Source organism: Oreochromis aureus, linkage group 9 (assembly GCF_013358895.1).
Source record: "Oreochromis aureus strain Israel breed Guangdong linkage group 9, ZZ_aureus, whole genome shotgun sequence".
NCBI lineage: Eukaryota > Metazoa > Chordata > Actinopteri > Cichliformes > Cichlidae > Oreochromis > Oreochromis aureus.
The window spans coordinates 40,469,578-40,485,671 of NC_052950.1; the positions used below are offsets into that span (position 1 = coordinate 40,469,578).

General features: G+C 44.1%; 1 protein-coding gene across 1 annotated transcript; it reads left to right on the forward strand.

Annotated features, from left to right (window-relative positions):
• Positions 1–2,697: 2,697 nt before the first annotated feature.
• LOC120441691 lies at positions 2,698–3,720 on the forward strand. The gene is made up of 2 exons (XM_039616943.1): positions 2,698–3,290; positions 3,511–3,720. Exons 1-2 carry the CDS (start codon positions 2,732–2,734, stop codon positions 3,600–3,602), a joined length of 651 nt encoding a protein of 216 aa, XP_039472877.1. The 5' UTR covers positions 2,698–2,731; the 3' UTR covers positions 3,603–3,720.
• Positions 3,721–16,094: the final 12,374 nt, after the last annotated feature.

Below are 16,094 nucleotides of genomic sequence, written 5' to 3' on the forward strand. Positions count from 1 at the left end.
TCAGACCCCCTGATCAAAGAGATTACTCACCTGAAAGGCAAGGACAACAGTTACACTCTGTTAACTATCAGCAGCACCTCAGCCATGTCTCACCAGGGTTTACACCGCCCTCTGCTGGACATTTTCAGTACTACCCTCCAGATCCAAATTCCTCTAGGGACTCTAATGAGCTTGCCAAATATTTAATGAGAGGTCAGTTGTTAACGTCTGAACTCACCAAGTTTGATGACAAGCCGGAGAACTATCTATCTTGGAAGTCATCTTTCATCAACGCCATTGACACTCTAGAGCTTAGGGCGTCTGAACAAATCGACCTCCTTGTGAAATCACTTGGCCCAGAATCTACCAAGCATGCACATCGCATTAAAGCTGTAAACATAACAAACCCAGCTGTGGCATTAGAGCTAATCTGGGAGAGGCTAGAAGAAATCTATGGGTCGCCAGAAGCCATTGAAAGTGCTCTTTTCACCAAACTTGATCAATTTCCTAAAATAGGGCCCAGAGACAATCAGAAACTAAGAGAGCTGAGTGATCTGTTGCAGGAAATAAATGCAGCAAAACAAGAAGGGTACTTGCATGGACTCTCCTATCTCGATACAGCGAGGTGTCGCTCCCATTGTGGATAAGCTGCCGTATGGGATACAAGACAAGTGGATGATGGAAGGCTCACACTACAAGCAGCGGCACAAGGTGACCTTCCCTCCATTCACGTTCTTCTTACAGTTCATACAGACACAAGCAAAGGCACGCATACGATCCAAGCTTCAATCTGCTGTCAACCTGCAACTCTGGAGTTAAAAGGGACAAGCTTGGAGATGGTTACAGCAACAACCGTAGGTCAGTTTCAGTGCATAAAACCAACGTTACGGCCATATCTGAGGAAGGACCGGACAAATGTTGTCCTGTGCACAACAAACCTCACGCCTTACAACAGTGCAGAAGTTTCAGAGAAAAGCCAATTCAGGAACGAAAGGCAATATTAAAGCAACACAACATCTGTTTCAAGTGCTGCGCTTCTAACAAACATGTAGCTCGCGACTGTCAAGCAGAAATCAAATGCTCTGAATGTAACAGTGATAAGCACCCAACAGCTCTGCATTCAGATGTTCCTCGCTTTCCCAAAGCTCTTCAGCCCCCAGCAAGTCACGGCGGGGAGAAACAAGAACTACAAGAGACTGCAGTTGTTTCAAGTTGCACTGAGGTATGTGGGGAAGGATTTTCTGGGAAATCTTGCTCAAAAAAATATGCCTGGTTAACGTTTATCCTGCCAACGATCCTAGTAAACGCCAGAGAATGTATGTCATGCTAGATGACCAGAGTAACGTTCACTAGCACGCTCTGAGTTTTTGACATGTTCGAGGTTAATGGTAAGACAGAGCCATACACCCTCCAGACATGCAGTGGCATAGGTCTCACTTCTGGCAGAAGAGCCTCTGGGTATATGATAGAGGCAATCGATAGCTCCCTCACTATTCAGCTGCCCATGTTAATCGAGTGCAACATGATTCCCAACAAAAGAGAGGAAATTCCCACTGCCTCCGCGGCTTACGCACACAGTCACCTCAAAGGCATAGCACACAAAATACCACCCTTGGACAGTGGTGCAGACATTTTGCTGTTGCTTGGAAGAGACATTTTGAGAGTTCATAAAGTGCGCAGTCAGATCAATGGTCCGCACAATGCACCATACGCACAGAGACTGGACTTAGGCTGGGTGATAATAGGAGATGTGTGCTTAGGCAATACTCATAAGCCTTCCCAAGTCTCTACTTTTAAGACTCACGTTCTATCGGATGGAAGACCAACTCATTTTTCCCCGTCATGAAAGCCACTTTACTGTCAAGCCAGACACCAGTCTCTTAAATCGACACTTAGTACTTGGTGGTTCAAACATAAAGGACAGAACACAAAACAGAACTATAGGAAACAATGTTTTCTGCCAGACCAAGGATGACAATAAGCTTGCACCCTCCATGGAAGATCTGCAGTTCCTGAATATCATGGACAATGAGTGTTTCCAGGATGAGTCACAAAGCTGGGTGGCTCCATTGCCGTTCCGCCAGCCCAGAGCATTGCTGCCTAACAATCGCCGCTACGCACTCAGCCGCCTCAAGTCACTTGAACGAACTCTAGACAAAAACCCAGAAATGAAAGTTCACCTGATAGACTTTATGCAGAAAATGTTGGACAATGGGCACGCGGAGCTCGCACCCCCATTACAAGGGAACAAAGAGTGTTGGTACCTGCCCTATTTCGGAGTGTACCATCCTCAAAAGCCGTCACAAATCCGAGTGGTATTTGACTCCAGCGCGCAGTTTGAAGGTATGTCGCTCAACACAGTGCTGTTATCAGGACCCAATCTGAACAACAGTCTATTAGGCGTGCTAGTGAGATTCAGGAAACATCCAGTTGCAGTAACCGCAGATATCCAGCAGATGTTCTATTGCTTCCTGGTGCGCGAGGACTGCAGAGATGTACTGAGGTTTGTCTGGCACAAAGACAATGATCCACAGAAAGAGCTCGTGGATTACAGGATGTGCGTGCATGTATTTGGAAACAGCCCCTCACCTGCTGTAGCCACATATGGTTTGAGGAGGGCTGCGCAAAAAGGAGAAGCCAAATACGGGTCAGATGTTCGCCATTTCATTGAGCGTGATTTTATGTTGATGATGCTTTAAAGTCTGTTCCCACCGAACATGATGCTATCGACCTCCTGAAACGGACACAAGACATGCTAGCAGACTCAAACCTTCGCCTCTTAAAAATAGCATCAAATAAGGTTGAAGTGATGGACGCATTCTCACCTCAAGACCGAGCCAAGGATCTCCAAAATCTGGACCTGTTCAAGGATGAACTCCCAGATCAGCGCAGTCTTGGAGTAAAGTGGAATATAATGGAGGACTATTTCACTTTTCACATTCCTCACGCTGAAAAGCCATACACACGAAGAGGAGTCCTTTCAACTGTGAACAGTGTGTTTGACCCGCTCGGGTTTTTGGCCCCAGTCACCGTTCGAGGACGTCTGCTTCTAAGAGAGTTGTCGCTACAGACAACAGAGTGGGACTCACCTCTCCCAGAGGATCTGAAAGGCAGATGGATAGAATGGCAACAGTCCCTCCAATGCCTCAGCAAAGTCAATGTTCCACGCACTTACACTAAAATGTCACTGTCACAGGCTAAATGTGTAGAACTTTGTGTCTTTTCAGATGCGTCCATGAAGGCAATATGTGCAGTTTCATACCTCAAGGTCACCACTGGGGATGGCAAGACAGAGGTTGGGTTTGCCCTAGGTAAGGCACGACTCGCTCCACAGCCAGAACTCACTGTACCTAGGCTCGAACTCTGCGCCGCAGTAATGGCGGTTGAAATGGCAGAGGTCATATGTGAAGAGATTGATCACCCTATAGACAAAACTAGTTTCTATACAGACAGCAAGGTGGTTCTTGGTTATATTCATAACCAATCCAGACGTTTTTATGTCTATGTAAACAATTGTGTGTGTCGTATTAGAGAGTCAACTACTCCAGAACAATGGCATTTCGTTACGACCGACCAGAATCCTGCTGACCACGGCTCACGATCAGTTCCAGCTGCTGAGTTAGAACACACGACATGGTTCACAGGTCCAGCGTTTCTCCAGTGCCCTTCATACATCCATCTAGAGCAGACTGATTACAAATTGCTGGACCCAGACAACGACGCAGAGGTACGCCCAGAGGTAAAGACGCTTTGCACTAACATAACAAAGGAAGTTTTGGGCTCAGGACGTTGGGAGCGTTTCTCCACATGGTGCTCACTTCGGAAAACCATGTCAAACTTGATTCACATCGCACAATGCTTTTCACAATCAAACGTTGACCCAAACTGTAAAGGATGGCACATTTGTAAAACGGCCATCACCCCAGAACTGTTAGATCAAGCAGAGACAATGATCATTAAAAATGTGCAGTTGAAACATATGCAGGCGAGATAAAGCGGATCTCTGAAAACAGAACCTCCCTAAAACAGCCCGCTGGTAAAACTAAACCCTGTGATTGGAAGTGACAATCTGCTGAGAATTAGTGGTCGCATTAATCGTGCGGGGCTGGGAGTAAAAGACACCAACCCTGTAATCTTGCCAGGCAGTCACTACATCACTACCCTCCTTGTGCGCCACCACCATGAGAAAGTAAGCCATCAAGGCAGGCATTTTACAGAGGGCGCTGTCCGAGAAAGTGGCTTGTGGATTGTAGGAGGGAAAGGATGCATTAGCAGAGTCATAAGTAAATGTGTGACATGCAAGAAGCTGAGAGGGAAGTTTGAGGAGCAATTAATGAGTGACTTGCCCGTAGATCGCCTCCAAGTTGAGCCCCCCTTTTCTTGCGTGGGCATGGACATGTTTGGCCCATGGGAAGTAACTACAAGGCGAACAAGAGGGGGACAAGCAAACAGAAAGCGGTGGGCAATATTATTCACGTGCCTGTGTACAAGGGCTGTCCACATTGAAGTAGTGGAGGAGATGAGCTCTTCAAGTTTCATTAACGCACTGAGGCGTTTCTTCGCCCTCCGAGGACCCGCAAAACAACTGCGCTGGGACTGCGGCACTAATTTCATTGGTGCTCACAAAGAGATGGCCACAAATGCACCAGAGAAAGACAAAGTGCAACACTTTCTGCAGGACCAGAAGTGTTCCTGGGTTTTCAATCCTCCCCATTCTTCCCACATGGGGGGAGTATGGGAACGGATGATTGGTTTAGCACGGCGAATACTTGATAACATGCTGCTGCAAACTGGTCATGTTCAACTCACTCATGAGATTTTGACCACATTTCTTGCAGAAGTCACAGCTATATTAAATGCACGACCGTTGTTGCCAGTATCATCAGACCCAGAACATCCTCACATTCTCTCACCGGTGATGCTGCTGACACAAAAGACTGGAGTTGTACCCACCATCTGTGATGATGTAGGACCCAAAGAAATGCTCAGAAGCCATTGGAAGCGGGTTCAGTTCCTTGCAGACACTTTCTGGAGCAGATGGCGCAAGGAGTATCTGCACAGCCTCCAAATTCGTCAGAAGTGGCACCACAAGAACATTGACATTAAACAGGGAGATGTCGTTCTCCTCAAGGACAAACAAACAAGAAGAAATGAGTGGCCAATGGGCGTAATCGTAAAGACAGTTGCGAGTGAAGATGGAATCATCAGAAAGGCCGAAGTTAGAGTTGCTTCCAAGGGAAATGTTAAGACTTATTATAGAGCCATTTCTGAAATGGTTTTTCTGTTATCTAGTGATGTTTAGATATCTGTTGTGGTATCCCTAAGATACCAGGCGGGGAGTGTTCTGGCTATTGTCAAATTTGTACATGTTTTGTTTGGTTAGTGCACTGGCCCTTTAAGAGAAAGGCATGGTCTGTGTGCGGACAGGGGAAGTGTAAAAGACTCAGACAATCGACTGATTAATGTGATCTATGCTGTGAAAGGCTGATAAAAAGGCATTCCCTGTGAGTATGCATTATTGTTTGGCACTTTATGTTGATTAATAGCAGTTACTTAGATGCTGTATTACGTGTGCTAATTTATGGTTGTAGACAGTTGTTTGGTGTTAGCATTAGCACTTGGTCACGCAGCTCCTCAAGTAATTATTTTAATTTGACACTCATATTCACTGTATTTGTTGTTACAGTTTCACACCTGCCATATAAAGCAAAGTCTAAACCCACTCTGGCGTCAGTGACTTTTGTGTGGAGGTGTTTAACTCCTGGATAGTAGAAAGTGGTGCTACGAGGCCAGTACAGCCACAGTGGGAAGGAAAAACTCCCTTTTAACAGGAAGAAACCTCCGGCAGAACCAGGCTCAGGGAGGGGCGGGGCCATCTGCTGTGATTGGTTGGGGTGAGAGAAGGAAAACAGGATAAAGACATGCTGTGGAAGAGAGACAGAGATTAATAACAGGTATGATTCAATGCAGAGAGGTCTATTAACACATAGTGAGTGAAGAAGAAACACCCAGTGCATCATGGGAATCCCCCAGCAGTCTACAACCAACACTGAATCCTCCCTTAGCTGCAATAGGTGTAGTTGAGGCTGTAATCTTTAGCATCTACATGAATGTTAAAATCACCCACAATAATTATTTTATCTGAGCTGAGCACTAAATGAGATCAAAAGTCTGAGAAATCAGAGAGAAACTCTGTGTAAGGCCCAGGTGGACGATAGATGATAACAAGTAAGACTGGTTTCTGAGTTTTACAGCTGGGGTGGACGAGGCTAAGCATCAGGCTTTCAAATGAATTAAAAGTCTCTGTCTGGGTCTTTGGTTGATTGATAACCAAAGACCACTGAGTCCACAGGCTCAGAAGGAGAGAGTTCCAGAGTCTGGGGGCAACTGTGGCAAAAACTCAGTCTCCCTTAGTTTTCAGCCTTGTATGAAGTACAGTAAACTGGCCCTGATAAAATGACCTCAGGGACCTGCTGGGGACGTATAGCTGCAAAAGTTCAATGATGTAAGCTGGTCCTCATCCACAAAGAGCTCCAGAAGTCAGAACCAGAATGTTGAAGTGGATTCTGAGTTCAGTGGAAAGCTATTGCAGCTGGATCAGCAACGCTGTGACATCAGTACTTTGGTCAGAACAATAACAGCAGCGTTGTGAACAACCTGCAGACATTCCAGGGAGTTTTGGACTAGAAAAGTGAACAATGAATTGCAATAATCCAGATGTGATGAAAGTAAGGCTTAAATAACAATTTCCAGTTCAGAGCATGACACAGTCGTACTTAACTTAGCAATATTTCTTAAGTCTTAAAAAAGAAAGAGAGAACCGGAGATTTGACATGAGAATCAAATGTGAATGCTAACATGCCCACAGTTAACCCGAGATTCCTAATGGATGATCTATAAATGATGCAAGGAGGCCAAGAGCTTTCATTACACTGGACACAAATCGGTCAGAGGCGCAGATAGGACTTCCATTATATCTGAATTAATTTGGAGAAAGTTGTCAGTTAATGGAGCCTAAGCACCTATTCAAGATCTGCAGCTTAGAAATGTCTTGGGGCTTAAAAGAGATATATAACTGAATTTCATCTCCATAGCACAGATAGCAAATGCCCATAAAGGTACTCAAAATGTGCTGCAGGGGGAGCAGATACAATAGAAACAACAAGGGTCCCAATACAGGACCTTGTGGTACACCATAGCTCTCACATCTGTGTAAATCAGGGGTCCCCAACTCCAGGCCTCGAGGGCCGGTGTCCTGCAGTTTTTAGATGTGTCTGTGATCCAACAAATCAAATGGCTAAATTACCTCCTCAACATGTCTTGCAGTTCTCCAGAGGCCTGGTAATGAACTAATCATTTGATTCAGGTGTGTAGACCCAGGGTGAGATCTAAAACCTGCAGGACACCGGCCCTCGAGGCTTGGAGTTGGGGACCCCTGGTGTAAATAAAGTCTTGTAAACAGGTGAGTGAACTGAGTTTGCGTTTGGATCCTTACCTCGCATGGACCTCCGGTTCTTGACAGATTTGGTTTTTCAGACATAATACAGCAGTGGGTTTGTTTTTACATTGTGGTATTTCAATGACTTTTAGTATTTCTACAAGCGACTAGCTATTTCTGACCTATTTTACTCTGAAAAACATTTTAACCAACTCAGTTTTCATTTTGGCTTCAGTTAAGTATTTTGATCCTGATTAAAACAAACAGAAGAAGAAGATGTAGAGGAGGTTTGGTTCACAGAAGGTCCTGAGTCTCTATTTTTGATCGTAGATCATTTTTAAGCAACGAGATGAAGTAATGCCGGGAATTTTTTTTGCCTGAAGCTCATCTAATCAGTGTGTCATGAATCTGTCCTCTCACAAACTAACTGCAGATTGTTAAAGTTAACCTAACTTATGAGTTAACAGTTTAGCAATAAACTGCCTTCTTGTGAGTAAATGCTTCGAGTGGCTGGTCTTGAAGCACATCACAAACAGTCTCCCAACAGACCCTTCAGTTCACATACAGAACCAACCGATCTACAGAGGATGGTATCTCCACCACACTCCATGTTATGCTGTCACACCTGGAGAGGAAGAACACCTATGCCAGAATCCTTTTCATTGCCTTTAGCCCAGCTTTTAACACAATCATTCCACAACCTGCAACTGTGTTTTCAGCTTCTTGACAAAGCGGCAACAGACGGTCAAGGTGGGCAGCCAAACATCAAAGACCATCTTAGAGAGCACAGGCTCTCCTCAGGGGTGTGTCCTCAGCCCACTGCTGTTTAGCCTGCTCACACATGACTGTACGGCCAGATTCAGCACTAACCACATTGTGAAGTTTGCAGACGACACAACTGTGGTTGGTCTCATCACTGACAACGATGAGTCTGTCTATAGAATGGACGTGGAGCAGCTTGGAGTGTGGTGCAGATCTCACAATCTCACCATCAGTGTGGACAAAACAAAAGAGATGGTGATTGATTTCAGGAAGGCCGGCAGAGATCACCACACTGACCTCACCATAGATGGTGCTGCTGTGGAGAGGGTCAGGAGTGTTAAGTTCCTGGGTGTACACCTTGCTGATGACCTGTCCTTCTCCATTAACACCACAGCAGTTATCAAAAAAGCACAAAAGCGTCTCCACTACCTCAGGAGACTCAGAAAAGCAGGACTGTCCACACTCCACCTCACAACTTTCTACAGAGACACCATTAAAAACATCCTGATGCAAAGTTTTACAGCTTGGTTTGGCAGCTGCAAGTCCTACAAGAAGCTTCAACTTAATAGGATTGCTAAGACTGCCAGGAAGATTGTTGGTGCCCCTCTCTCATCACTGGAGGAGATCTACAAACAGCGCTGCATACTCAGAGATATTTCCATCATCAGAGACTCCCACCACCCCTCTCATGGCCTGTTCTCACTCCTGCCGTCTGACAGGAGGTACAGGAGCATCAGCTGCAGAACCACCAGGATGCTGGTTCTTTGCACAAGCTGTGAGACTGATAAATGGACTGTGCCCCCTCCCCACCCACACAGCCATTCACACAGCTACACTGTAAGATCAACAAGCGGACTGTGTTGCCCCTATCTAGACACACACACACACACACACACACACACACACACACACACACACACACACACACACACACACACACACAATACACTCCCCAGATACACACACTACCTAATTTAACCATCCCTTTCCGTGAAAGGACTGCTGCTATCTACCCGAACGAATGTGACTGGAGTTTGTTTTAGAACTTAAATTTTATGCTATTTATTTATCCATAACTATTGTTGCAATTCATTAATGCCTCTTTTACTGCTCTTTTTAAACCATTTCTGTTTAAACTTATTCTTTTTAAACTGTATTGCTTTTTGCACCGTAGAGGCTGGTGAGAAACAGTATTTCGTTTCAGGCTGGGTAACACTATACGAAATGACAATAAAGTGAAGTAAAGTGAGTTTAAAGTGTGAGAGTAAAAGCACTGTGTCGCTGTGGTGGCAGCTGTAGCAACCTGTTTAAAATAGAAGCTGCTGCACGCACAAAGTCTGAGCACAAACTGATAAGATGCTATGCTTCTTAGAATTCGAGTATCAGGGCTGTCAGAGATGCAGATACTGATTATGGAAACCGCACAATAACCAACACATGTAAACACGTTTCCGCTTCACTGGCTCTGCAGCCTCAGCTCTGCTCCTCAGGCCTAAAACCTCCAGATTCTCTGCCCTCGATTTCTGTCTTTATTTGCTCCTATTAGTTCTCCACAGTCTGGACTCTCTGCTCAGTTCACCTTTTCTTTTTTTTTAGATTAGATGATGTGGGTTTAATTTAACAGTTACATGTAGTAACTGTTAGTAACACATATGTGAGAATGCTGTTTGTGGACTTCAGCTCTGCCTTCAATACAGTCCAACCCCACAAAATGGATAAAAAACTAAGCAGTATAGGACTCAGCAGCTCACTGTGCACCTGGATACTAGACTTCCCAACAGACAGAACGTCAGGATGGGAGAGCACACCTCCTCCACCCTCTTTCTGAATGTAGGTGTCCCACAGGGAACAAGGCGATCTGAGTGCTCCACCCTGTACATTGATGGAGAGGAGGTAGAAAGCTTTAAGTTTCTCAGAGTCCACACCTCAGCCGACCTTAGCTGATCCACAAACATTTCCCACCAGGTAGGAAAAGCATAAGAGAGGATGTACTTCCTCAGGAAGCTGCGTCAATTACTCCCAGAGACTGCTAATTAATTTCTAGTGCTCCACCATCGAGAGCCTTCTGACCTACTGCTGCTACTCTGGTTCAACTGCTGTACTGTGGAGGAGAAGAGGAAACTGCAGCGGGTGGTGAGGGCAGCAGAGCGGCTATTGGCACCTCACCAACCCCCCTCAGAGACATTTATACTGGCAGACTTCAGCAGAAAGCCAGCATCATCATCAAGGTCCCCTCACACCCTGGACACTCACTTTCCCCCCTCCCCTCTGGCAAACACTACAGGTCCATCAGGTCAAAGACAAACAGACTCAATAGAAGCTTATACCCACAGGCTGTCAAACACACCCTACCTCCACCCTGACTGAAGGTTAACTGTGCTGCTAACACTCATGGACATTACACTGTACTTATCTACAAACAGTATTCATTACAATATTTATTTATAAACAGTACTCATTAAATATAATACAAGTAGCATTCCTGCCCGTTACTCAGTGTGCAATATTACCAATCACATCACACCTTATACTGCACTGATCCTACTCCTTACACTGTTCCTGTGGATATATTTATATATTTTCTTTCTGTATATAACGTGTGCATTACCTCTTAAACTTCTTTTTATCTTTATTGATCTCATTCTCCTTTCCAAAGGATGTTGAATGTAAAAATCTACAGCTGCTAACAGAGACATGCCAAACTGTGTTTCATAGTTCTGGTAACAGTGACAATCAAGATCTATCTGATCTTATTTGATGTTTTCTAGTGTTAAGGAGTGTGTCAGGGTGCTGGGTCTGAGTTGATAGTCTTTTTGCGATTTCTTTGTGTTTGGAATGTTTTAGTTTTCTATTAGTTTAGTTATATTTGCTCCCATGTTGTCTGGTCCAGGTGTCTCATGTCCCCTTCCTGTTTACATGTCTCCCCTGTCTGTCACATGTGTCCATGTATGTTTCTTCAGGCCCTCATGTCTCGTTCCCTCTCTTTCGTGACCCTTGTGGTTAAGTTTCCCTCTCCCTCTCTCTCGCCCCCTCTCTCTGTCTCTTGTGTCAAGCTTGCACGTCCCAGTTTACGTCGCTCCATGTTTCCTGTTTTATTTTGAAGGTCTTGTGTTCCATGTTCAGTGTGTTTAGTTTTGCTTCCCCTGTGGCGTCATGTTCATCTGCATCAGTCCATGTGTTTCCACTTCCCCTGATGAGCTCCTGTCTGTCTGTGAGTTTTCATTCATTCTTTGTCAGGTCATCTGTCATGTTCACGCCATGTTTCAAGGGTGTCACGCTTCCAGGTATTGTGTTGTCGCCAGGTTTCCATGTTTAGGATTTTCATGCTTACTTTCCAGTTTCCCAATTTTAGGTTTTTGTTTAGCATCGTACTGATTTTTCTAGGGCACATTTCCGTTTTTCATGGTTTTTCTGCCAGCGCAGGCCGTGACAAAGGGAACAGAAGGTCCAACATAAACAGCAAGCATCCTTTAATTACAGAGTAAATCAGATGGAGCGAGGGAAAATGAGTAATGGATGGTGGGAATCCAGAACAGGAAATAAACACCAGCAATAAGAAGTAACAATGAAAATCACCCAACCTGGTATAAAAACAGAAAAAGGTGGATAACTTTCCTTTCTTATTTCAACAAGCCAGCTGGATGGCTGGTCAGAACAAATTATAGCATTTATAACAAATGCTATAAATGAATGAATTCATGTTATATGGCACTTTTACATTTTAGATAGCCAGGCTCATCTTGTAACACTAATTCTGTATCAAAAACATTTTCAACACTTGAAGTTAAACCCTGTCACAGACTGTGCAAAGACTCATTCTGATTCTCCTAGTTGGTGTCTGACCTTCTTTCCTGTTCATCTTTGCTGATTTGGTGAAGGCTTATTAGGATAACCTCATGTTTAAAGAGCTTTCTGAACGTGTGTGTTCCTTTTCTTTCCCTTCTGGCTTAGAGGGAACGTTTTCTGCCCAGTGTTGTAGGGTCCTGATTACTCCACGTCTGTGTGGTGGTGGGAGTCACAGAGGTACTGGTCTGTGTGTGTGTGGGCTTCCTGTCACAAGGCTGGCATGAGAGATGGACCCAAATGCAGATACCAAATAGAGACAATGATCAGATTTACAGGTTTTATTTAGTCAGAGGCTGAGTACTGTGAGCTTAACAAGAATAACGTGGGAAGCACAGGGATTAGGGAAACGCTGGAGGCAGGTTACTGGTGAGGGGAAAAAACACTACACTGCACTGTAAAAAAAAATTGTAATATAAAAGTATTGTACTGTGTATTTTACAGTTTTGTACTGTTTTTCTAGAATATCATTACATTTACATAAATAGACTGTGATTTCACATTTCAAATGTAAACTAACATAAAATCACTGTAAATGTAATAAAACATAATTTTCTTGTTTTTTAAATATATTTGTCTGTACATATGCATATTTAGATTGTTAAAATACATTCACAAATGTATCATAATTTCATAAATATTTGTCTGTTATTTGAAAGATTGAACTGTTAAATTCAAATGTAATGCTATGGAAAAATATATAAAATGATTCTTATAAACTTTTTTTACATCAAATATTTAGGGCGTTCGTGGCTCAAGAGTTGGCAGTTTGTCTTGTAATCAGAAGGTTGCCGGTTTGAGCCCCGGCTCGGACAGTCTTAGTCGTTGTGTCCTTGGGCAAGACACTTCACCTACCACCTACGGGTGATGGCCAGAGGGGCCGATGGCGCGATATGGCAGCCTCGCTTCTGTCCCAGGGCAGCTGTAGCTGCCTCCACCAGTGTGTGAATGTGAGAGTGGATGAATAATGGAATTGTAAAATGCTTTGAGGGTCTCGAAAAGCGCTATGTAAATGCAATCCATTATTGTTATTTAAACCAACTGTTAACTGTATATTTCTGTACATTTAAGTATTATTATTCATATTGCCACATTCATTGACCTTGTTTATAGGTAATTTCATTGTTTAATCACATTAAAATGTTCCTAATTTAATGTTTAAAAGCACTTGAAAAAGGCAAAATCCCATGTAAAATTAGGGCAACAAACTGTATTGTCATTACTGAAAATAACCGTATTTTTATGAGAAAGTTATTTTCTGTTATTTTCTGGTATTCTCCAAAAGTTGAATCTGTTCATCTGGACGTAGCGTTTTGTGGGAGAAACGTTTCGTCACTCATCCAGCTGACTTCTTCAGTCTCAGCTGACTGCAGGTTTCCCCAAACCTTATAAACAGTACATTTGCATAATGACTGAAACCAGCCCACTGAAGGAACAATGGGCTGGGAGGTCAGTTCCTTAATCATAATTATGCAAATTCCCATGACCATTGATACAACAATCACTGACCAAAACCCACTGATCAAAGAACACTGATCAATGGCCATGAGTACCATTCACAGAGAGTTGGGGAATGGCTGCAATCACAGCATTGTAAGATGGCGAAAGATGTACCCTTAGGCCCCTCCTCAATTCAGAGATGGTCTTTCCTTTTCACGTAAATGGCCTCCTTGACTCCGCGCTCAAACCAGCGTTCTTCCCTGTCCAGGATGTGTACATCCTCATCGTTGAAAGAGTGTCCACTGGCCTGTAGGATGATTGAGAATGCATCAAGACATTCTCTGGTATTATTTTGGCGCCCCAGCTGCTGGAATATTACTGTTTTTTTAGGATTGTTTTTTTAACAGTGTGGGCTCAGAACACGGATTCACTGGGGCAACTGCTCTGCAGAGAGATTAGTGGACAGGAAAGGGAACTGAACCTAGGATGGTGGAATATGGACTGAGTTACAGTTACAGGTTCGCGGGGGGGGGCTTCAATGGTGGTGGGACTCCTGAACAGGCGGCGGGCAGGGGGACAGGCCGGTGGGACAATGGATATTCAAATTCCTTTGGTGAGATGGCAAGGTGAGGACACAGTGGTGAAAAATCCAGCGCGAGACTGCAAACTGCTGGTGAGTTGAGCGATGAGAAAAAGCATAGGTAGCTGACGACCTGGTGAAGGAGAGATGGCCAAACCGGGTGTAAATGTAGCCTCGTTGATTACTGCCAATGACAGACAGGGGAGTGGAAGTGGCCAGGACTCTGTCATGGTGTGCTGCATGGCAGGAGATTGGAACCAAATACAGGACACAGAGGGATGAACTTAAAACGGCAGCTTTATTGCTCAAAAAACGTCATCAGAAATAAACTTGGCAAAAACAAAACAAAACCTCGAACACGGAACAAGAAAACTGAACTGGACTCAAGAAACTAAAAGCTGAGAAACACGAACCAGGAAAACACACCAGGAACTATGAACTAGAATTTTGCCAGGAACATGAAGGGAGAAAACGCAGCACGGAGAGAGTACAACACGACATAAAGCAAGGAAAACACAGGGCTTAAATACACACCGGAGTAATCAGGGAATGGGAGACGGGAGGGGAACATAGCTGGGAATAATTAGGGATAACAAGACGAGGGGACGCAAAACTAGACACACTGACATAGCACATGAGACTATCAAAGTAAAACAGGAAATATGACACATACACACATACTCAGAGACACAGGCTTCACACTACGACATAACAGACTCAGTAACAGAGGCAACACAGAGACAAGGGTGACTAGGCATGAGACATGGGACCAGGACAGGAACAGAGACTGAACACAGGCTAAGAAAAATACAAAGGGAGGAAAAATTAAGATCACTAGGCAACAACAAAACCAGGAATAACAATCATCAAAGAATACTAAACTAGGAACCAAAACACAAATGCTTGATCGGAGACCCAGTACTGTGGCAGACTCTGCCAGCAGGTAGAGGAAAAACACCAGCCGCTCCCTCGGACATGACACTTTCGGTAAACTTGTGTTCAGGTTTCCATTCTCCTCTATGTTCACAGCACAGTCCACAAACAGCAAACTGTTATCCTTTGTGTCTTCCTTGGTGAACTTTGTTTCTATCCACTGAGTTGATATGAGCAGTGAAGGATTCCACTTCTGGGGTTCTGATTTTGACCCAAGTGTCGTCAACATATGTGTACCAGTGGCTACATGCTGTCCCTTTAAAAGAGCCAAGAGCCTTTCCTTCCACTTCCTGCATGTAAAGGTTGGCTACAATAGGTAACATGCAAACTCCACAATAGAAGGCCCCAACCAGGTGATGGAGTCAAACTCAGGACCTGTAAGGCAACAGTCTGAATCACTGCACCGCCATTCTGCATCTTGACAAAACAATGAAACCAGGGTGGACGCTTCAGGACGACAATGATCCCCAATACACAGCCAAGGAAACTCGTAGTTCATTTCCGAGAAAGAAAATAAAGCTGCTAGAGTCAGCCAGTCACCTGAATCCATATGAAACTCTAAAGGTCAGAGGTCATAGATGGGGCCCACAGAACCTTCAGGGTTTGAAGAAGGGACCAAAATCCCACCTGAGCAATGTAAGAGACTCATTTCTCCATACAGGAGGCGTCTTGAAGCTGTCATCACCAACACAGGCTTTTGTACAAAGTATTAAAAATATTGGAGAAAGCATGTTCAGTACTTGTTCCCCGTGTCATTTCTCATTGTTACACATCATTTAATTTATAGACATGGTTTGATTTCTTTGCACGCATGCTTGGACGGGTTGTTACCAACGTCTGGTGAGCATTTCACGTCAGTAGCACCTTATATTTTTACCTCATCAGTGGTCTTTTTCCCTAAACCTGTGGAGCCCAAAAAGAACCAGACTGTACCTTTGTACCAGTAGAACAGTCGTATGCAGTACCACATGCTGCAGTCTTTCCTCATGAAACTGAAATATATTTACTTTAAAAATTGGCGACGTGTTAAAGATTTATTTTACCCACTGTGTTTATTTTAATGAATTCTATTCCATTTGTTATTTTCATGGAAAAGGTGGAACTCTTCTGGCTCCCTCA

Excerpts from the sequence above, each read along its gene's own strand:
- LOC120441691 (XM_039616943.1), top strand. The coding sequence starts at position 2,732 with ATGCTAGCAGACTCAAACCTTCGCCTCTTAAAAATAGCATCAAATAAG. Across the intron at positions 3,291-3,510 it reads AGAGGTTGGGTTTGCCCTAG|AGAGTCAACTACTCCAGAAC; the intron begins GTAAGGCACGAC and ends GTGTCGTATTAG.